This window comes from Hibiscus syriacus, unplaced genomic scaffold, assembly GCF_006381635.1.
Source record: "Hibiscus syriacus cultivar Baekdansim isolate YM2019G1 unplaced genomic scaffold, ASM638163v2 tig00017996_pilon, whole genome shotgun sequence".
Taxonomy (NCBI): Eukaryota; Viridiplantae; Streptophyta; class Magnoliopsida; order Malvales; family Malvaceae; genus Hibiscus; species Hibiscus syriacus.
This window is the reverse complement of record NW_024062422.1, coordinates 462826-487864: the sequence shown is the minus strand read 5'-3', so window position 1 is coordinate 487864 and position 25039 is coordinate 462826. Positions and strand designations below refer to the sequence as shown.

The following is a 25039-nucleotide window of genomic DNA, read 5'->3' as shown; positions in this document are numbered from 1 at the left end:
TTATTATTTTATTCTTATATTTTTATCTTTGTCTGAAATTCTATCTTCATCGAAATCAAAAAGTCCACTATATCATAAACAGCAGAGTCCCTGTGGATCTACCATGCTTCCCTATTCTACTCTCACTTTCTACTTATTAAAAAGCCGGAATTATTTTGATAGAAAAACGACAGTTATCACAAATGTGAGGGGAAGAGATTTTAAATTTTGGAAAAATCACAAATGTTAGGTTTTAATTGGTTATGATCGTGGCTTAAAGTGAGGGGAGAAAGGTTAAAAAACGTAGTCATATGTTGTTAGCATTTATTCTTTTGTTCTTTTTGTCTGATCTCTTCCCATTTTAGAGAAAGAAGTTAGGGGATCATCTCAATCAAAGGGCAAGGAGAAAGTTTGAAGGTGAGGAAGGAGGAGGTATTCACTCTAGCTATTTTATTTAAGGTAATGTACTTTTATTCTTGGTTGATCCATATGATTATTAGGTAATGTAATTGAAAGTGTAGTTGTATGTTTGGGTGACTCAGTGTCACTCCGATTTAATCGTTATTACCATTTGACATGTGAAATCATAAGTTTAGTGTTGGAATTACGTATTGATTTCACTAGTGTAAGTTAATGTTCAATTTCACCCCTTGACTTATGTGAAAAGTTTAGTGATGGAATGACGTATTCACTTCACTGGTTTAAGTCAATGTTAAGTTTCACTACTGGAATTAGGTGATAAATTTAATGCTGGAATTATGTATTCATTTCGCTGGTGTAAGTTAATGTTAAGTTTCACTGCAGGAATTATGTGAAAAGTTTAGTGCTAGAATTACGTATTCATTTCACTGTTGTAAGTCAATGTTAAATTTCACTACGGGAATTATGTGACAAGTTTAGTGGTAGAATTACATTTTCATTTCAATGATGTAAGTCAATGTTAAGCTTCAAAGTTTAGTGTTGGAGTTATGTATTCATTTCGCTGATGTAAATCAATGTTAAGTTTCGCTGCTGGAATTACGTGATAAGTTTAGTGTTGGAATTACGTATTCATTTTACTGGTGTAAGTCAATGTTAAATTTCATTGCTGGAATTAGGTGATAAGTTTAGTCCTGGAATTACGTATTCATTTCACTGGTGTAAGTCAATGTTAAGTTTCACTGTTGGAATTATGTGATAAGTTTAGTGTTGGAATCACGTATTCATTTCGTTAGTGTAAGTTAATGTTAAGTTTCACTACTGGAATTATGTGATAAGTTTAGCGTTGAAATTACATATTCATTTTGCTGGTGTAAGTCAATGTTAAATTTCACTATTGAAATGATGTGATAAATTTGGTGCTTGAATTACGTATTCATTTCACTGGTGTAAATTAATGTTAAGTTTCACTGCTGAAAGCACGTCATAAATTTAGTGCTAGAATTATGTATTCATTTCACTGGTGTAAGTCAATGTTAAGTTTCACTGCTAGAATTGTAATGTGTTTAATTTAGTTCTGGAATTACATGATAATGTTCACGGTTGTAAATTTATGTTATGACAATAAGATAAAATATGTATGGAAGCGTGAATGAAAGCTAGGTGAAGGATAAAGAGCTACGACTCACTTGGTATGCAAAGATTTGTAATAATGAGTATTCCGGGTGACTGGCACAGGAGCCATGAAGGATTAGAGTGATTCGCAAAGGAGCACCTAATCATGATTATTCTGGGTGACTCGCACGAAAGCCCCAAAGGAATAGAGTGACTCGCACGAAAGCCCTGAAGGAATAGAGTGACTCACACAGGAGCACCTAATCGTAATTATCTCGGGTGACATGCACGGGAGCCCCGAAGGATTAGAGTGACTTGCACGGGAGCACCTAATCGTAATTATTTCGATTGGCTCGCACGGGAGCTCCGAATGATTAGAGTGACTCACAAGGGGTATTTACAATGTTTATAATTATGCGATCATAATAATAATGATAATGCTAATTCCTTGGACTAAATGATATAGCGACTGTTGGAAAAATGTATATTTATATGTATGAACTTTGTAAGATTATAGTATATGCACTTCTCATTTACATTACTTAACTTATAATATATAAATCTCACAGGATAATTGTACATTTATGGGCTCTTGTGGCTCACTCTTTAAATCGTTTGCTATCTCAGGATTGTAGAGGTAGATTGTTTGTCGGAGGAACACCATCATCGTGGAATCCCCAAGAAATTGAGGTTCCCTTATTTGACTTGAGACTAAGAAGACCACGTGAATTCTACTTGTCTGTGATTTTTTTTTATATGAAATAATCATACTAAAAGAAAATTTCTTGGGAGTTGGACACAATCTTTAGTGAAGAAATCAAGTAATTATTAATTATTGAATTTTATTTAAGAAACATTAATTATTAATTATTATTGTTACAGATCATCTATTTTTATTATTAATTTGTATACATTTGCATGTTATTTTCATGCTTCTCTTGATCTTCTTATTTTATTAGCATCGATGCAGGCAGTCTCACTTCCTACTTAAATTATTATTTTTACCATTATTTATTTGGCATAATTTTTTATTAGTAAAAATGATCATCCATGACCTTAAAATAATTATTAAACTTTTTAATTTCGATATAGTAAATGACATCCCTAAAATATGAATCACTAAATTATTTGAATTCGGTTCATTTTTTAATGACCTGTATAAAATGATTGCATTGGTACATTGATTGTTTTCCTTAATTTTGTTCTTAGGTCATAAATAGTATCGCAAATGGGAATGTGAAAAATTTACTCCACCTGAAAATTTGACTGAAATTAACTAAGTCTGCATTGTTTGTGATTGAAGAAAGTAATGACCTAAAATTGATTCGAGTTTGAATTGGTGTTGACTTGAACTCAAGTTGGATCTGGTTATTTTGGATCTGAACTCGACCTCAAAACAACCTGAATCTAAATTGAATCTTATACTGTGATAACCGAACTCGACCTGCATCTGATATGATATGAACCTGTACTTGAGATTAACTTGGTAAAGAATCGATATAACCCAATTAAAACGATCTGAGATCTGATTTTACCTAACCTGTTATCAACCCGACTTGTAATTGACTCAATTATTCTTGACCCGACCAGTAAATGATCTGACTTGCTATTGAAATGACCTGATATTGACTCAACTTTGAATTTACCTAATTTGTAAGTTATAATTGGTGAAGTATATGATTTATCGAAGAAGAATAAAGTACTTAAGACTTGAGAGATTATAAATTCAGATATTAAATGTGACAAAATAATTTGTTACCATTTAAGGCACATGATTAATTATGATAATTATATTAATAAGCTTTTGTTTTATATTTTTAAATTATAATCTACATATATATTCAAATTTTTATGTGTATAATTATATTAAATCAAAGTTTATACATTATATGTTATATTATACATTAACATTTAATTAAAGTTTATGAATAAATTTAAGCTTTTAACCAAAATTGATCACTATTTATTTCTAATTTTTATAATTTAGTCTAATAATTTTAATATGGTAATGTTTTTTTTATTTTAGTCCCTAAAATTATATTTTTATCCCAAATTGGCACATATTTATTTATATTTTTTAAATTTAATCCAAACCCTATAAATTACATCATAAACTCCAAATCCTATGAGTTATATTATAAACTTCAAATTTTGCAAACTTTTGTTCACAAAATTATAAATTATATAATAAATTCCAAACTCTATAATTATAGTCTATGACTAGAAGCATATAAGGCTATATTATATATATTATATATATATATAATATATATATATATATATATAATACAATTTGATTTCATTTGAGAAAGGTGTAATATAATTCACCCGAGAAGGCATGATTCAAAGTATATTTGTATCCGGTAAGATCCGACTTGAAGTTCACTCGAAATTGATATTGTCCAACTTGAATTTTATCCTTCAACACAACATGATCCGACCGGGAAGTTCATATGTATCTGAATTAACATGATATTTAATTAATTTGGACCCAAATCTTTTTGACTTTAATTGGTATTGATTTCACTTGAAATTAATTTGACCCGAATCCGAATTGAGTTTGATTCGAAATCAAGCTTACAATGACTCGAATCCGAGTCAACCCAAACCCAATCTGACTCTAGTCAAACTATTAAATTGACCTAATGTAATATGTACTCAATTTAATTTGACTTGACATAACTTGACATGAAACATGTTCGATTACTAATTTCACATCACTAAATTCCCAAACCATAGACAATCTTTTATTACACCAAAATCCACTCATATGAATGGTCATTGTTTAGTTCGCCGGTAAGCTTCTCTTATATTCTATTTATTTTCTTAGACAATATAAATAAAAGAAGTTAATTAAGCCAGGAGAACATAGCTTCAAACATAATTTCTTCTCATCTAAATTTGGGGTCATGAAAAACTGGGTCAAGAGGATGCTTTCATAATGGATATCTGTAAAATTTGATCAGAATTAATCAATTAATATATTAGATATCGACAATTAATTAAAACTGTTGGGGTTATGAATAATTAATACCTTAAATAAAAAAATTGGTTGAAGTCAGTGTACACAGCAACAAACAAAAACAAGAAATCATCTTGTACAATTTTAAAGTTTTGAATGCCGTTTTTTGAACTTATTTCAAATTGCACTCAGACATTAAAAATGACGCCTAATAATTTAAATTTTGGATTTCAATAAATTCTTATATAATAAAATAAAACAAAGTAAAGTAAATTATATATTTAATAATAATTTTCTTAAATCCAAAAGATTTAAAGTACAATTTTTGTCTCTGGAATAAAATAAAATAGTCATATATTTAATAGATTTTTCTTTATTCGCGTTAAAAAATTGTGAACCGTTAAAATGTGACACATAAAATTTTTATGAAAGAAAAAAATCATCTTGATTGTTGTTGAATTCCGACATCTAATTTGGAATTTTGGATCATGTATGGTTACTAATTGACGGTCTTGAGTAGAAGGAGTTGAAGAAGAAAATATTGAAGTCGATTGAGGAACATATAAGAAACAATGTACCAATGCAAACTTTCTCATAACAGTTTTTTTTCTCGGCAAGATAATTTTATTAGAATAGTTGAACTTATAAAATTTACCATGGATCAAGATGAGTTAACTCAAGAATGTTTAACATTGTAGAGGTGTAACCCCTAGAGTCGGCCTGGACGTTATGCCCAAATCTATGCGGTCACATATCACATTCAGAAATTCTTTTCATATTTAAAACGTTAAAATCCATATAATAGTATAATATGAAATTTATCCACAATAAGGATTCATACGATAAACATATATATACATATATCAGAAAACCATATAAAACATTTACGGAACAAAAAACCGATAGTACAAATATATCAAGACGGTAGCAAAACACGTGTCACCAAAGTATAACAAAGGCATGTAGAGATATAAAGTAGTGCAAAAGTAGGAGTAGTCGATCCTCCTGATACCAAGTTTGCTAGCCTAGTCTACTATTATCTGAAAAGGTTAAAATTTACGGAATGAGCTAAAAAGCTCAGTGTGCTCCTTACGGTGAATAAAAACATACAGATAAAATATTTCAGTAAAATCGGTTTATCAAACATGTTTTAAAAACATGAACACTACCCCCGTCCGATCACCAGAATGTGTAGGTTCCCCAGAACCCTACACCTACCTGTACACCCAGTAAGAGCTTACCCTGTGCACAAAGCAGAGGCGCCTGCAGTAAGGTCTTATACTGTGCACAAAGCAGAGGAGCCTGCAGTAAGGTCTTATCCTGTGCACAAAGCAGAGAAGTCTGTAGTAAAGACTTACCCTAAGCACAAAGCCGATGAGCCTACAGTAAGGACTTACCCTGAGCACAAAGCCGAGGAGCCTGCTGTAAGGACTTACCCTGAGCATAAAACCGATGAGCATGCGGAAAGCGGTAAGGTCTTACAAGTCATAGACTAGGCCTGAGATACTTCCTCCAATAAAACCCCCAATGGCAGAAATAATACGTATGTATTTGAATGAAAACGGTAGTTTAATCCATTAAAATATGAAAATATTCCTTTTTCAGAAATCAGATATGAAAATATGGCAATGCAGAGATCATATCAGAAATATACAGTGAATTAGATATCAGATAAACCGTGTTCAGAAAATCAGGTATTCTATCGTAAAAATATTAAGTATTATCAGAAATCTTAAACAATTCAGACAGATAGTTGAAAACAGTAATGTAACACAACCAAGAACACACATGTATCAGTCTGAGTAGTCTGATACGGAAGCCTACTACTGAGTCTGTCGATCACGATCAGCGGTAGCGCTAGATCCTACGAATCGGAAAATCCATATCAGAATCCTAATATGAATAATATCAACCTTTATTTAAATAATTTACGGAAACCTACGGGTAACTCTCGTAGAACGCAGATCGAGCGGGTGTGACGAACGGAAAAAATTGGACCAAACTGACCCTCGGTCAGGTGAAACACGAGTATGTTCATAAAAATATGTTCTTGGATCAATTCCATAACCAAATCTCAAATAATAAGAAAAAATGCTAAAAATACTAAGCATTTTCGGTTTAACGAGCTCGATTTGGGCTTTCGGGTTAGAATTTAGCAAACAAACTTCAAAATTGAACTCTGGACGTCGAAAAATATAAAATGTGACTTTTCAAAATTTGACTTTTTGGTCAAAGTCAACGGTCGGACCGGTCGGGTCAGATCGGGTCGGACACGAGTCAGCGGTCGGGTCAACACGAGTCGGGTTAGATCGACCCTTTTCCAAGCAGTCCATCAGGCGGTGGACTTTCCTCATATGCAACGGCGGCGCGTGGGGCACTTGCATGGCCAATGGGGTAGAGGTGCAAAACTACCCGACCCAGTTGACCTGACCCGCCGACTCGCCGACCCAGACCTAAAAAAACAAGGTACTTTTCTAAAAAAATTATCTGGTCGGGCCCGACATTTCCCTAGTCTGGCCCGGGCCACAAAATTGAAGTTTTCTGGGTACCCTGTTACTTGAGTACCCGGTTAGTTTATATATATATATAATATATATATATATATAATGGATTTTTATATGTATTATTAGATTTTGTATTTTGAATTTTTAAATTTTATGTTCGGATGTTGAAGTATGTAATTCGAAGTTTCGAACATTTTAATTTGTGTATATATTTTTTTAAATTAATAATTTGAAAATGAAAAAAAAAACGGGTACCGGGTACCCGCAACATCCGGGTCGGGACACGGGCCGAGAAATCACCGACCCGGATATTGCCGGGTACCCGAATTTGCACACCCCAACTAAGCGGGTCAGAAAAATTCAAAAATATTTTAAATGTGTTTTAAAGTATTTCTAGACACTTACCAAGCTCGGTTCACAACGATGAACTATAGAGACAAGGCATACACCGGAGAACTCAGGACGATGCAAGGAACACGATGGTGTGGGAGGTGTCGAAAACGGAGCAACGATTGATGACGAAACGACGATCAAATATTTCTTTCTAAAAGAGGAAAATATTGAAGAGAGATAAAATAAAATAAAATTTGAAATTTTTCTAGGTTTTAGGGTTATATAAACCCTAAAAATGAAATGGTAAAATCATGCCATAGATCCTCCATCTTTAGTTATTTTCTAAATTTGGATCCGAATTTAATCAAAATTTCACTTCGGTCCCCGAATTAAATTAAAATTCAATTTAGTCCTCATAAAATTTTAAAGAGGATTTTAGGCGTTATTTTTAGGGTGTGACAACTCTCCCCTTAAAAGAAATTTCGTCCTCGAAATTTACCTGATGTAAATAGATGCAAAAATTGAGCCTCCATTGACTTCAATGTCTCCCAAGTAGCTTCTGAGGGTCCACGGTTACTCTATTGAACTTTGACCATCGGAATATGCCTATTCCGAAGAACTCTCTCATCCCGATATAAAATCTGAATGGACTCCTCCTCACAGGACAAATCAGGTCTCAACTCTGCCTCCTCAACCTGAATGATGTGACCTAGATCTGGACGGTATCACCTCAACATGATACATGAAAAACATCATGAATGCGAGTGAACTGGGGAGGTAACTCAAGCAAATAAGCAACAGGTCCGACTTTATTCAGAATATGATTCGACCCAATAAATATCGGGCTCAATTTACCCTTACGTCCAAAACTCAACACTATTTCCATGGATATACCTTAAGAAAAACCTGATCCCCAACCTCAAACTCGATATCCTTCCGTCGTTGATCTGCATATGATTTCTGCCTCTCAAATGCCTCTCTAAGGCGATCACGGATCAATTGGATAATATACCCAGTCTCTCGAACTAGCTCTACCCAATATTTTCTTATCATGACATTTACGACCATACAGAGCCTCGTACGGTGCCATGTAAATACTTGCCTGATAACTGTTATTGTAAGAAAACTTGGCTAAGGACAAGAAATCTTCCCAACTACCACGGAAGTCAATCACACAACCCCGTAACATATCCTCCAGCACCTGGATCACTCGCTCAGCCTGACCATCAGTCTGTGGGTGAAAAGTTGTACTGAAATTCAAATGAGTACCTAGAGCCTCGTGCAAAGCCTTCTAGAACCTGGAAGTGAACCTTGGATCTCGGTCATATATAGACAACGGAACACCATGAAGTCTAACGATCTCAGAAATATACAATCTAGCGAGCTTGTCCAAAGAATAATTCACACGAACAGGGATAAAGTGAGATGACTTGGTGAGTGATCAACAATCACCAAAACATAATCCTTTTTGGAATGAGTCAGAGGAAGACCGGTAATGAAGTCCATTGTAATGCGCTCCCATTTCCACTCATGGAATCTTAATTGACTGTAACAATCCATACGGATGTTGGTGCTCTGCCTTAACCTGCTGACAAGTCAGACACCTAGCCACAAAATCTGAAATATTCTTCTTCATAAAGTCCAAAAGTAGCGCTCCTTGAGATTCTTGTATTTGTACCCGCCAGGATGCATAGTATAATAACTACTATAAGCCTCCTGAATAATAGCCCGTCTCAACTCATTTTCTTTAGGGACATAGTAACGACCATGAAAGCACAAAATATCATCTTGATCCAATGTATACTCTGAACTCAATCCCTGCTCAGCCTGTTCAATAATGGGAAGCAAGGAGCTGTTTGGCCTTAATCTCCTCGGCCAAAGTGGATTTAACTTACAACTCTACTACAGACTGTCGTCCTCAAATAAACTCAAGCTGGCGAACAAGGCTCTCAGATTAGATATCGCCTTACGGCTTAAGGCGTCGACCACCACATTAGCCTTCCCTAGATGATACTCTATCTCACAATCATAGTCCTTTAGAAGCTCCAACCAGAAATGATGTCTCAAATTCAACTCTTTCTGAGTAAAAAGATACTTCAAACTCTTATGATCGGTATAGATATAACACTTTTCTCCATAGAGATATTGTCTCCAAATCAAAGTAAAACCACGCTAGCTAACTCCAAATCGTAAGTGGGATAGTTGCGCTCATTCGACTTTAACTGACGTGACACATAAGTGAAAACCTTCCCATCTTATATCAAAACACATCCTAATCCAGAGTGAGAAGCATCACTGCATATAGAAAAATCTTTCCAAGACTAGGGCTGAATCAACACAGGGCTTGAGTTAGAACAGTCTTTAGTTTCTCAATGCTCTCTTATTGGTTCTTAAACCATACAAATGTATCTTCTCCTTAACAGTTTCGTTAGAGGAGCTGCAATAATTAAGAACCCCTCAACGAAACGACGATAGTAACTAGCTAAGCCCAAGAAACTACAGATCTCTGAGACGTTCTTGGGTTGCTTCCAGTTTAGAATAGCCTCCACTTACTCGGATCACCCGAATACCCTATAAACGATATGTCCAAGAAATGTCACTTCGCTGAGCCAGAACTCACACTTGCTTAACATGGCATATAAGTTATTTTCCTTAGAGTCTGCAAACAATCCTTAAATGCTCATCATGTTCTGCTTCAGTTCGAGAATACACCAGTATGTCATCGATGAACACAACTACAAACTGGTCCAAGTAAGGTTGAAACACCTGATTCATCAGATCCATAAAAGCAGCAGGGGCATTAGTTAACCCAAATGACAACACTAAAAACTCGTAATGCCCATACCGATCCTCAAGTTTATATTTGAAATATAGAAGCCCTTGAAATTGGTCAAACAAATCATCGATCCTAGACAGAGGATAATTGTTTATAACCTTGAGCTTGTTCAGTTCTATAATCAATACAGAGTCTCAATGTCCCATCTTTCTTCTTGACAAAGTGAATTGGGGCTCCCCACGGTGATGAGTCGAATAAATCCTCTATCCAACAACTTCTGGAGTTGGACTTTCAGTTCCTTAAGCTCCTTTTGGGTCATACGGTAAGGAGCGATCAAAACTGGGGTAGAACCGGAATAGACTTCAATATCAAACTCAACTTCTCTATCCGGTGGTAATCCAAGAAATTCTTCAGGAAAAAATAGGGAAATTACTTAACAATCTGGATGCCTTCAATGTCAGATTGAGAACTCCTAGTGTCCAAAATAAGCAAGAAATGCCTCAGAACTCTTCCTGATCATCCTCTCAGCTACCAATGCTGACACAACATTCGTCAAGAATCCACGACATTCCCTGATTATCACAATCTTTCGTTTATCTGGAGTCTTTAGAACAACTCTCTTGGTCTCACAATCAAGATTATCTCGATGTTGGTTCAACCAATCCATGCCAAGAATCAAGTCAAACTCCTACAAAGGTAACTCCATTAGGCCGACCTGAAAGATCTCCCTATGGATCTCTATAGGACACCCTCTATAAATACGATCTAACTATATGTACTGACCTACGAACCTCTGAACTATCACCGAACTCTTAATATTCTCAATCGGGATATTAAGACCCTCAGAAACAGAACTACTCCAACAGCTACCAAAAACATCGAAATGTCGATCGAAGACATATTATCAGGGACTCTAGCAGCCATCCCAAACATGCAAAAGACAGCTCTTTAATGGTGTCCTCATCCATTACAATATCCTCGTCCTCAGGGTGGGTCTATCACAGGAGTAACCGAGTCATCATTACGAATATGCAGATCTACATGCGGAACATAAGGATCTCGCGATGACATCGAATCATCTATAATAACAGAAGGTCGAGTCACTCTCCCTCGACCACGACCACGGCCTAGCCAAAAACCTCTAACAACACTCATCGGATAAATATATAAGGCTCTACAGAAAGATTTTGAACCTAAGTTAGACTAGCATCAAGAACCTCAAATATATTAAAACTCATAAAATAAAGTGACACAATTTTTGAAGAAATATCTTGAAAATCTGGATATTATACCCAAATCTAGGCGGTCACATATCGCATTTAAAAATTCTTTTCATATTTAAAACATATAATATGAATTTATCCATAATAAGGATTCATATGAAACATATATACATATATCAGAAAACCGTATAAAAATTTACAGAACAAAATACCGATAATACAGATATATCAAGACGGTAGCGAAACACGTGTCACCAAAGTATAACAAAGGCATATAGAGATATACAATAGTACAAAAGTAGGAGTAGTCGATCCTCCTGATGTCGAGTCTGCTATTATTTGAAAAGGTTAAAATTTACATAATGAGCTAAAAAGCTCAGTGTGCTTCTTACGGTGTATAAAAACATATAGATAAAATATTTCTGTAAAATTGGTTTATCAAACATGTTTAAAAAACATGAAAAATACCCCCGTCTGATCACCAGAATGTGTAGGTTTCCCAGAACCATACACCTACCTGTACACCCAGTAAGGGCTTACCCTGTGCATAAGGTAGAGACGCCTGCAGTAAGGTCTTATCCTGCACAAAGCATAGGAGCATGCAGTAAGGTCTTATCCTGTGCACAAAGCAGATGAGTCTGTAGTAATCACCAGAATGTGTAGGTTTCCCAGAACCATACACCTACCTGTACACCCAGTAAGGGCTTACCCTGTGCATAAGGTAGAGACCTGCAGTAAGGTCTTATCCTGTGCACAAAGCATAGGAGCATGCAGTAAGGTCTTATCCTGTGCACAAAGCAGATGAGTCTGTAGTAAGGACTTACCCTAAACAAAGCCGAGGAGCTGCTGTAAGGACTTACCCTAAGCACAAAGCCGAGGAGCCTGCGAAAGCGATAAGGTTTACAAGTCATAGACTAGGCATGAGATACTTCCTCCAATAAAACCCTCAATGACAGAAATAATACGTATGTTTGAATGAAAATGATATTTTAATCCATTAAAATATGAAAATATTTCATTTCCAGAAATCATACGAAAATATGGTAATCCAGAGATCATATCAGATATACAGTAAATCAATATCAGATAAACTGTGTTCAGAAAATCAAGTATTATGTCGTAAAAATATTCACTATTATAAAAAATCTCAACAGTTCAGACAGATAGTTGAAAACAATAATGTAAACACAATCAGAAACACACCTGTATCGGTCTGAGTAGTATGATAGGGAAGGCTACTACTGTATGTTAATCACTATCAGTGGCAGCGCTAGATCCTACGAATCGGAAAATCCATATCGAAATCCTAATATGAATAACATTAACCTTTATTTAAATAATTTATGGAAACCTATGGGTATCTCTCGTAGAAAGTGGATCGAGCGGGTCTGAAGAACGAAAATACCGAACCTAACTGACCCTCAGTCAGGTGAAACACGAGTAACTTCATAAAATATATTGTTGGATCAATTCCATAACCAAATTTCAAATAAATAAGCAAAATGCTAAAAATACTAAGCATTTTTGGGTTAACGAGCTCGATTCAGGGCTTTCGGATCAGAATTTGGCAAAACGGATTTCGGAATCAGACTCAGGACGTCGAAAAACATAGAATGTGACTTTTCAAAAATTTTGACTTTTTGGGCCAAAGTCAAGTTAACGGTCGATCAACGGTCAACGGTCAACGGTCAACAGTCGATCAATGGTCAACAGTCGATCAATGGTCAACGATCGGACTGGGTTGGGTCAGATCGAGTCGGACATGGGTAAGCGGGTCAGGTCAGCGGTCGGGTCAGATCGACCCTTTTCCAAGCAGTCCACCAGGCGCTGGGGCCACGCGTGGCGCGTACATGGCCTACAGGGTCAGAAAAATTCAAAAAAAATCTTAAATGTATTTTAAGGGGTTTTGAGACACTTACCAAGTTCGGTTCACAACGATGAACAACGGAGAGCTCGATTTCGAAACGAAACTTAATCTTTTTCACCCCTTCACACACCAACGGTAACAGAGACAAAGCGGACACCGGAGTCTCGGATGACGCAGAGAACACATGGTGTGACAGGTGTAAAAAACTGAGCAACGAATGACAACGAAGCGACTATCAAAGATTTCTTTCTAAAAGAGGAAAATATTGAAGAGATATAAAATAAAATAAATCTTGAAAATTTTCTAGGTTTTGGGTTATATAAACCTAAAAAAAATAAAGTGGCAAAATCATGCCACAAGTCCTCCATCTTTAGTTGCTTTCTGAATTTGGATCCGAATTTAATCAAAATTTTACTTTGGTCCTTGAATTAAATTAAAATTCAATTTATTCCTAAAAAAATTTAAGAGAATTTTAGGCCCTATTTTTGGGGTGTGACAAGAGGTCACATGCGAATGGAATTACTAATATATACGGTTTGTAAGGAGAAGCATTCTTAAATAAAACACCAAGTTTTTTCACCTCACGACAATGATAAGACTTAAATAAATCAGAGTCCTAGGGTTGTTCATTGGTAACATCTGGGTAACGGAGAAGCAGTCTTTGTGTCGGCATGTGATGGAATACTACAATAATCTATTCACATAAAAATCTCTAAGGAGTTAGGGGAAGATTATGGCAGATTTAAACCATAGGTAAATGAAGCAAAAAAGAAAGAAAAAAAAAGCATCGTGGGAAGCTTTTCTTTAGAGGAAGTTCGGTCAGCTCTTTTCTCCATGAAAGGGCTGAAAGTATCCGACCCAGACGGTATTGGACCAATCTTCTATAAGCAGATTTGGGACACGGTGAAAGATACCCTTTTGAACTTTGTAAATTCAGCCATGAATTCGGGGGCGATAGATACACGGGTGCTCAAAGCCTTCCTAGTGCTCATTCCCAAACTAACACTATTAATCGAATAACTCAGTTTCGTCGATTAGTATCTTAAACACTTCATACAAAACTTTCTCAATGTCTTGGTGCAACAGCTACGACCGGTTATACAACGTATTGTAGGTCTGTACCAAAATAGCTTCATGGCGTGGAGAAGTTCAACGTACAACATTTGGTTGTGCAAGAAGTATAGTCCACGCTATGATAAGATTGAATGGAAGAAAATTAATCATGAAAATGATCTCAAAAAAGCTTACAACAATGTGAATTGGTGTTTCCTTAAACAAACTCTTCAAGACATGGAACCTCTAAGACATTCAGGGTATCATCTCGGAAACAGGGGATCAAATCCAAGGGATCCCAATCCCGATAGGAATAACGAGCGGAACCGAGATAAAGTCTTATGGGGTCTCACCAAAGATGGGAAGTTCACGATAGCTTCAGCTGCCAAAGCTATGAACATGGAAATGCCAGAGCAATCATCGGAAAACATGAAATGTGTCTGGAGAGTGGAAGATGCAGAATAGATTACAGTCTTCATATGGCTTTACAATCTGAATAAATTGAATAACTATTGTTCAAAAAGGGACAAGGGAGATGGTTTAAGCTGGGTATACTCTTCTCGACAATATTGAGTCTTTGGAGGAACAAAAAGAAAAGGTCTTCGAAGAGGGAGAAAATGCAATTCGGGAGGACATTACGCACATAAGCTGGCAAGGGATACGATCGCGTTGATGACAACATACAGATTCGTGATGAGAGAACTAGTTGGGTAAGATAGATGAACCTTCGACAAGTTGCTGGATCATCAACACAGACGTGAGGTGTAAAGTAACCATGGAGTTGGCAACAACGAGAGGTATAATCAGGGACGAGAATGGCGATTGGATAGGTGGGTTTATGTTGATAATTAGCAGAACAACCGCGCCTCCGTGGAACTATGGGGAGACAGACAGGGGCTTAAGGAAAAACTATTGTTCAAAGAGAGACATGGGGGATGGTTTAAGATGGGGTATACTCTTATCGGCGACAATATGGAGTCTTTGGAAGAACAAGTCTTCGAAGAGAAGAGCGAAAATCCAAGTCGGGTGAAATTATGCACATAACTGGCAAGGGATACGAGATCAGCGTTGACGACAACATACAAACTCGTGACGAGAGCTGGTTTGGGCAAGATAGATGAAACCTTCGGCAAGTTGTTGGATCATCAACATGGATGGGGGGTATAAAGCAACCACTGAGTTAGCAAAATCGGGGGAATAATCAGGGACGAAAATGGCAATTGGATAGTGGGTTATGTTGAAAATTGGAAGAACAAACAGCACCTCGGCGGAGCCATGGGGAGCCTATCAAAGCTCATGAAGAAGTTCCAAAATACCCATTTTCTCAATAACGACTTAGTAACTCACCGCCGCAACTTGAGAATCTGATTCTACGATCAGCTCATGATGAACACCTTTTTCAGATTCAATAAACAATTCAAGGGTTGTTCTCATATCAATTTTCGCATGGTCTAAACAATCTGCAGAAATCAGACTATAAATATAGCTCAAACCTCCCCTGATAATCTTTTAGAACAACAATGTTAAAAGGTTTAAAACAGTCAAATTTCCTGAATTAGGAAGGCATGTATGACTAGTTTCTCCGCTATCAGGAAAAAGTAACAGACTATAGAAATGATTCGAACTAAAGGGAAAAAATTTGGGCAGAAAATGTATGGTGATGCAAATTTTGAATTTAACTTCTCATGTGTTCGCTAGAGCGGTTCAAGACAGACATAGGATTAAGTCTTATAGAAGATTTGATGAAGGTGGTTCAGTTGTTATGGAGAATATTGATGATGCTTTACCTCAAATAGAGCTAAATTGGAAAATTTTAATTGGAATTATCTATAATATGAATGAAATAATTTTATTTTATCATTTGCAAGCAGATCATTCACTGATAAAAAGCAATTGGAAGGACCAAAAAAGACAAGGAAAAATTTTATGGAGAATATTGATGATGCTTTACCTCAAATAAGAGCTAAATTGGAAAATTTTAATTGGAATTATCTATAATATGAATGAAATAATTTTATTTATCATTTGCAAGCAGATCATTCACTGATAAAAGCAATTGGAAGGACCAAAAAGACAAAAAAATTATTGTTGTGGTTTGTTGCAAAGAGGATAGTTCGATAAAATGCCTCTTTAGATTATTGGTAAGTTTTGCTAATCTTAGATGCTTTAAACGGGTGGATATTGACAATCTTAACTATTTCGAGCCAACAGAAAAAGAAGCATAGATGCTTAAGCTGTTTCATATACATTGGTTTGATGGGCTGAATTAGAGAACATGTATTATACTAGATTCAAAACTAATTCATCAATGTTTTTAGAACAAAGTATATCGCAAGAAAATGGTATCAATCAAAGCAATTACAACAAATTCAAATAAAAGTTTATCATGATCTTTCTAGGAATTAGGTAGACAGATTTGACCTATAAATAATGACGCCGACAGATAGCGATTATCCTGCAGGCTAGTTCCAACAGATGATTCACAAGAGAAAATTCGCCCAAAACCAGAGAAAAGTCTCTAGGGTTTAACGGAATATTATAAAATCAAAACAATGACCAAATCGTCCACAAGTCGGACTGTTATAGCCAAAAATCTTGTTTATTCGAATTTTACCAAAAATGGAAAAATCCCGGAAATCACTCTAAATTGAAATTCGGAATAAAATAAGCAATCTGCAAAAAATCTGGCCCAAATCGGATTTAAAATGACTTCCTAACTGACAATCGAAATATTATCATAAATAGTAAAAAATATCTAAAACTAGTGATCCGGAGGGGAAAACAGCAGAATTTGAGGTCGAAAAAAAGGCCACTAGTCTCCTGCTTTGCTGTTTTTCAACAGCAAGTGCACGCTGGTAAGCTTCCGAAACACTCCACAGTGAATGAAGGCAGAGGACATCTTGCAAGGGCTGGCGTAAACCCCCAAATACCGCGCCACCATCTGCTCCTCCGTCTCAGATAAATCGTTCCGGGCGACCAATTGGTAAAACTCCTCCGTGTAATCATCGACTGATCGTGCGCCCTGCCTCAACACATGAATTCGCTGAAACAAGGTGTGCGTGTAGCCGAAGGGAAGGAAGTGACCCTTCATATTCTTCTTCATCTTCTCCCAATCAGTGATCTTGGCCTTGCCCTTCCTGTCTCGTGAACGTCGCAACTGCTCCCACCACGCAGATGCTCTGCCCTTGAGTTTGATGGCGATCGGTTTCACTTTCACACGATTGGGGACTTCCTTATAATCAAAAATATGCTCCACTTCATTAATCCAATCCACGAATCCCTCGGCCTGTAACGTACCAGAACAGGGAGATCGACCCGAAAACCGAGGTCTCCATGACGCTCCTCCCGACCACGATGCTCCCAGAATAGAGCACGATTTTGATATGAGTTTTAGAAAGTGGAATTAGTATCGTGATCAGAGGACTCACGATTCTTGAAATCCTGCGCCGCCAGACGCTGGGTTAATTCTGCGACTTGCCTCTGCAAATCCTCAATCATCGCATCCTGAACGCTGCAATCACGGCGTTGGGCTTCCTCATTCAGAACCTGCTCACGACGACCACGACCTCCAGCCATTGAAACTGGTGAAATTTCCCAGGAAGATGTTGATGCTCTGATGCCAACTGACGCCGGACAGGATAGCGATTATCCTGCAGGCTTGTTCCAATAGATGATTCACAAGAGAAAATTCGCCCAAAACCAGAGAAAAAAGTTTCTAGGGTTTAACGGAATATTATAAAATCAAAACAATGACCAAATCAGTCCACAAATCGGACTGTTATAGCCAAAAATCATGTTTATTCGAATTTTACCAAAAATGGCAAAATCCCGAAAATCACTCTAAATTGAAATCCGTAATAAAATAAGCAATCTGCAAAAACTCCGGCCCAAATCGGATTTAAAATGACTTCCTAACTGACAATCGAAATATTAACATAAATAGTAAAAAATATCTAAAACTAGTGATTCGGAGGGGAAAACAGTAGAATTTGAGGTCAAAAAAAAGGCTACATGGAGCCATGCTCGATGTGGACAGCGTGCGCGTCGAAAAGAGCTTTCCGGATTGGGGTCTTATGCGCGATTCCGACACCCGTAGCCAAAGTTATGGCCAAAAGATGAAAACGCACTCAAAACGGCCCCAATGAGGAACATATCACAATCAACTCCCGCCTTTGCGCTGATCTGCCAACTCATGGTATCTCAGCGCCATCAAGGTGCAATCTGATAGCTCAGCATCATCTGTCTCAGATCCTCCTGCATCAAATAAGAACAAAAGAAGCATGAAAATCATATGTGTGTGTATATAGATTAATTAAAATAAATGAAGTCCAATTGTGAAGAAGATTCAAATAAAGACAAGTGATGGCTATCCTGTAAAGCCTTTGAGGGGAACTTTGCCTATAAATAAGAGCATATCCCAGGAAAGGATATATCATTCAAAGCAAGCAGAAGAATAGACCAAAAAGAAAAAGAAGAATGGAGAGATAAGTAATTAGGGTTATACTAGTTAGCTGCATTGTGATGTTGGGGTGGCCAATAGGTTCTTCCATGGCTGCTGAAGATGCGACAGCTTATTGGACTGACTACAAGGTTATAGAGAATGACTGGAGTCTGACAAAGGTAGGCGTTTACTGCTCCCAGTTCCCTGAATATGCATATAAGACTTTTGAATGGCGCAACAAATATTATTGGACCGCCTTCTGTGAACCGGAGATTCCTAAGCCATAATCAAGATGTGGACTCTGCTTAAAAGTAAGCGCCCTTTGTTTTCAAGCAAAATAAATGTGTTTCTGTTTTACTAGAAACCATGAGTGCATGAATTGACAGAATGCATATATGCATGCAGGTGTCCAACACTGCCAATGGAAAAAGCGTGACGGTGAGAGTGCTGGATACATGCACCAGGCCAAGTTTGGATTTGGACTATCCAGCGTTTTCTGAGATCATGGATGACAAAGGCAGGCAAGACGGGCATCTTACAGTGAACTATGAATTTGTGGATTGTGGTGATGATCCTACAATTCGTCTCCATCATGAACTATAAGATTTAACCTTAAATTTCATTTTAAACCTCATATCCCCCACTTGGTTTCATGATCAACATATTAGATAAATAAATAAATATGCAGCTACTGCATGTAATAGCTACCTAGCTAGAAATGCTTGCTTGCTCTTCAGTTTGTAATAATGATCATCCTGTATAACAAGTGTACGTGGGATTCCTGATCACTGCTTAACTATCAACTCGTTTGCTTGCTTGTATGCATTACTCTCTATTGCAGCTCCCAAGGTCCATAATATCATTATTATCTAATTATAGCATCAGGCTCATTCATTTATCTCCTAATTGCCAATATAAGAGTAATCTTAGTCATATTAAAAAGTCAAAATTGCCAATTTAAGTGAAATATTAAAGCAATCGTTGTTTCTTATTTTGTTGCAACAAGACATGAACTAACAGTATACGAGGCAAAAGGTGATCTGATATGTTCTTTTTTCTATTTATAAGACAGACTTTGCTATGAAAAAAAGTATACGCTAATAATCTCTCTTTTAAAACTCCCCTCAACAGTATGGCTCAAACATTCAACGTGCATCACTAATCATAATATCAAACAATAGTCGAAGCATAATAATAAGTTCAGAAAAAAAGCCCGAAAGAAATCTATTTTCAACAATTGCCCATCTTTATCCATTATTTTTGAATAAGAAATTGACAAAGACTGAAACACAATTGATTTAATCAAGTTCTAAATTGAGCCTCAGATGTTCAACGACTTGGGTAGTTTAATCAAAGAAAATACTCCAACTTGAAGCGATAAAACTTTGAAAGACAATGATTCACTCCTTCACGCCTGAGGAGATAGGATTTTAAAAGATAATTTACTCCACCAATCATAAGGGATGTTACATTGAAAGACTACTCACTTCAATCTTGAGGCGATTGTGCTTTGAAAGAGAGCTTACTCACTAATTTTTGACGTAAAAGATGTTAAAATGATGTTAAATGATTACTTGATAATCTTATAAGCTTTAAGATTCATGAAAGGCTTTAAAACAAGTGATTAAAGACATTTTGAAGTGATTTCCTAAATCTTTTTTCTGAGTTTTTTTGGTTATTAGTATCAGTACTAGAAGAATTTAGCCTTGAAATATATGTTGTAAAGGGGTAAGTATCGATATCATTATGAAGTATTGATATTGTTCATACAATATCCATACTTACTTGGACAATATCGATACTAAATGATTAGTAGGATTTTAGTGTTCTATTTTAATATTGATACCCCTAATCCATTGTCGATACTCTTACTTCAGTACTGATAGTATTAAGTGAGCATATATATTTGAGTACCAATACTTCTTATTATTGAAATATTAGAAACACCTCTTGTTGTACCTCAATACCTTCAAATAACTTTAAAATGAGTAAATAAATTATTAGGAGATCCTAATACTTGCAATGATTAAATGAACTCAAGTGGTGAAAAATACCAAATTCTTAAAATTAATAATTATTTTTGAAGGTCTAAACTCGAAAGGTGAGTAAAGTACACTTGGATTATTAATGGATCTCAAAAACACCAGAACACAAAGTCCCCTCAACAGTATGGCTCAAACATTCAACGTGCATCACCAATCATAATATCAAACAATAGTCGAAGCATAATAATATGTTCTGAAACCAAGCCGAAAGAAATCTATTTTCAACAGTTGCCCATCTTTATCCATTATTTTTGTAATGACCCGGACAAGGCCCGGCTAGATGCTCGAATTTAGACCCAAGTGCTTTTAATGAAAACCTTGGGACATTAGGATTAACCAAATCGAATAAATGATAAGTAAATTAGTAAGCTCATGGAAATCTTGAGACGAGATGACAAAATAAGGGACTAAATGGGCAATTCAACCCTTTTTCAATGAAAATCTATCCTAAGCCTAAATATATTGAAAACTATGGTGGGTTCTAGAAGGGAGAGAGAAAAAGGAAAGTAATTTCATCTCCATTCCTTTTCCATCAATTGTTTTCCATGTGAGGGGAAGAGATTTTAAATTTTGGAAGAATCACAAATGTTATTGGTTATGATCGTGGCTTAAAGTGAGGAGAAAGGTTAAAAAACTTAGTCATATGTTGTTAGCATTATTATTTTGTTCTTTTTGTCTGATCTCATCCTATTTTAGAGAAAGAAGTTAGGGGATCATCACAATCAAAGGGCAAGGAGAAAGTTTGAAGGTGAGGAAGGAGGAGGTATCCACTCTAGCTATTTTATTTAAGGTAATGTACTCTTATTCTTTGATCCATATGACAATAAGGTAAAGTAATTGAAAGTGTAGTTGTATGTTTGGGTGACTTGGTGTCACTCCGATTTAATCCTTATTACCATTTGATATGTGAAATCATAAGTTTAGTGCTGGAATTACGTATTCATTTCACTAGTGTAAGTCAATGTTCAATTCACTCCTTGACTTATGTGAAACGTTTAGTGCTGGAATTACATATTCATTTCACTGGTTTAAGTCAATGTTAAGTTTCACTACTGGAATTAGGTGATAATTTAATGTTGGAATCATGTATTCATTTCGCTGGTGTAAGTCAATGTCAAGTTTCACTGCAGAAATTATGTGATAAGTTTAGTGCTGGAATTACGTATTCGTTTCATTGGTGTAAGTCAATGTTAAATTTCACTGTGGGAATTATGTGATAAGTTTAGTGCTAGAATTACGTATTCATTTCACTGATGTAAGTCAATGTTAAGTTTCGCTACTGGAATTATGTGATAAGTTTAGTGTTGGAATTACATATTTATTTTACTGGTGTAAGTCAATGTTAATTTCATTGCTGGAATTAGGTGATAAGTTTAGTGCTGAAATTACATATTCATTTCACTGGTGTAAGTCAATGTTAAGTTTCACTGTTGGAATTATGTGATAAGTTTAGTGTTGGAATTGCATATTCATTTCGTTGGTGTAAGTTAATGTTAAGTTTCACTACTGGAATTATGTGATAAGTTTAGTTCTGGAATTACGTATTCATTTTCTGTGTAGGTCAATGTTAAATTTCACTACTGAAATGATGTGATAAGTTTGGTGCTTGAATTACGTATTCATTTCACTGGTGTAAGTCAATGTTAAGTTTCACTGCTGAAATCATGTCATAAGTTTAGTGCTAAAATTATGTATTCATTTCACTGGTGCAAGTCATTGTTAAGTTTCACTGCTAGAATTGTATGTGTTTAATTTAGTGCTGGAATTACATGTTAATGTTCACGGTTGTAAATTTATGTTATGACAATAAGATAAAAAATGTATAGAAGCGTGAATGAAAGCTAGGTGAATAATAAAGAGCTACTGCTCACTTGGTATGCAAAGATATGTAATAATGTGTATTCTGAGTGACTCGCACAGGAGCCTTGAAGGATTAGAGTGACTCGCAAGGGAGCACCAATCGTGATTATTCTGGGTGACTCGCACAAAAGCCCAGAATGAATAGAGTGACTCACACGGAGCACCTAATCGTAATTATTTCGGATGACTTGCACGGGAGCCCCGAATGATTAGAGTGACTTGCACGAGAGCACCTAATCGTAATTATTTTGGTTGACTCGCACGGGAGCTCCAAAGGATTAGAGTGAATCACAAGGGAGCATATTATCGTATTTGCTACCAGGAAACTCGTACGGGAGCCCTGAAGTGATCCAAGTGCCTCACATGGGTATTTACATGTTTAAATTATGCGATCATAATAATAATGATAATGCTAATTCCTTGGACTAAATGATATAGAGACTGTTGGAAAAATATATATTCATATGTATGAACTTTGGAAGATTACAGTATATGCACTTCTCATTTACGTTACTTAACTTATAATATATAAATCTCACAGGATAATTGTACATTTCTAGGTTGTTGTGGCTCACTCTTTAAATCGTTTGCTATCTCAGGATTGTAGAGGTAGATTGTTTGTCGAAGGAGCACCATCATCGTGGAATCCCCAAGAAATTGAGATTCCCTTATTAGACTTGAGACTAAGAAGACCACGTGAATTCTACTTGTTTGTGATTTTTTTTCGTATGAAATAATCATACTAAAAGAAAATTTCTTGGGAGTTGGACACAATCTTTAGTGAAGAAATCAAGTAATTATTAATTATTGAATTTTATTTAAGAAACATTAATTATTAATTATTAGTGTTACAGATCATCTATTTTAATTATTAATTTGTATACATTTGCATGTGCTTTTCATGCTTCTCTTGCTCTTCTTATTTTATTAGCATCGATGCAGGCAGTCTCCCTTCCTACTTAAATTACTATTTTTACCATTATTTATTTGGTATAATTTTTTATTTGTAAAAATTATCATACATGACCCTAAAATAATTATTAAATTTTTAATTTCAATATAGTAAATGACATCCCTAAAATATGAATCACTGAATTATTTGAATTCGGTTGATTTTTGAATTACCTATAGAAAATGATTGCATTGGTACATTGATTGTTTTCCTTAATTTTGTTCTTAATTCATAAATAGTATCCCAAATGGGAATGTGAAAAATTTACTCCACTTGAAAATTTGACTAAAATTAACCAAGTCTGCATTGTTTGTGATTGAAGATAGTGATGACCTAAAATTGATTCGAGTTTGAATTGGTGTTGATTTGAACTGAAGTTGGATCTGGTTATTTTGGATCTGAACTCGACCTGAGAACGACCTGAATCTGATTTGAATCTTATAATGTGATAACCGAACTCGACTTGCATCCGATATGATATGAATCTGAACTTGAGATTACCTTGGTAAAGAATTGATATAACCCAAATTAAAACGATCTGAGATCTGATTTTACCTGACATGTTATCAACCCGACTTGTAAATGACTCAATTATTCTTGTCTCGACCTGTAAATGATCTGGCTCGCTATTGAACTGACATGGTATTGACTCAAATTCGAATTTACCTAATTTTTAAGTTATAATTGGTGAAGTATATGATTTATCGAAGAAGAATGAAGTACTTGAGACTTGAGAGATTATAAATTTAGATAGTATAATGTGACAAAATAATTTTTTATCATTTAAGGCACATGATTAATTATGATAATTATATTAATAAGTTTTTTTATATTTTTAATTTGTAATCTACAAATATATTCAAAATTTTATATGTATAATTATATTAAATCAAAGTTTATACTTTATATGTTATATTATACATTAACATTTAATTAAAGTTTATGAGTAAATTTAAGCTTTTAACCAAAATTGATCCCTATTTATTTCTAGTTTTTATAATTTAGTCTAATAATTTTAATATGGTAATATTTTTTTATTTTAGTCCCTAAAATTATATTTTTATCCAAAATTGGCACATATTTATTTATATTTTTTAAATTTAATCCAAACCCTATAAATTACATCATAAACTCCAAATCCTATGAATTATATCATAAACTTCAAATTTTGTAAACTTTTGTTCACAAAAACTATAAATTATATAATAAATTCCAAACTCTATAATTATAGTCTATGACTAGAAGCATATAAGGTTATATATATATATATACAATACAATTTGATTTCATTCGAGAAAGGTGTAAAATAATTCACCCGAGAAGGCATGATTCAAAGTATATTTGTACCCGATGAGATCTAACTTGAAGTTCACTCGAAATTGATATTGTCCAACTTGAATTTTATCCTTCAACACAACATGATCCGACTTGAAGTTCATTTGTACCTAAATTAACATGATATTTAACTAATTTGGACCCAAATCTTTTTGACTTGAATTGATATTGATTTA

General features: G+C 35.3%; 1 protein-coding gene across 1 annotated transcript; it reads left to right on the top strand.

Moving 5' to 3' along the window:
* The first annotated feature begins 15005 nt into the window (after nucleotides 1-15005).
* Nucleotides 15006-19274, top strand: LOC120209000 (pro-hevein-like). Its single transcript, XM_039208096.1, has 3 exons — nucleotides 15006-15180; nucleotides 18771-18850; nucleotides 19077-19274. Exons 1-3 carry the CDS (start codon nucleotides 15006-15008, stop codon nucleotides 19272-19274), a joined length of 453 nt encoding a protein of 150 aa, XP_039064027.1.
* The last annotated feature ends 5765 nt before the right edge of the window (nucleotides 19275-25039 follow it).

Excerpts from the sequence above, each read along its gene's own strand:
- LOC120209000 (XM_039208096.1), top strand. The coding sequence starts at position 15,006 with ATGGAGTTGGCAACAACGAGAGGTATAATCAGGGACGAGAATGGCGAT. Across the intron at positions 15,181-18,770 it reads GGGGGATGGTTTAAGATGGG|GTTCTTCCATGGCTGCTGAA; the intron begins GTATACTCTTAT and ends GGTGGCCAATAG. Across the intron at positions 18,851-19,076 it reads ATGACTGGAGTCTGACAAAG|GTGTCCAACACTGCCAATGG; the intron begins GTAGGCGTTTAC and ends ATATGCATGCAG.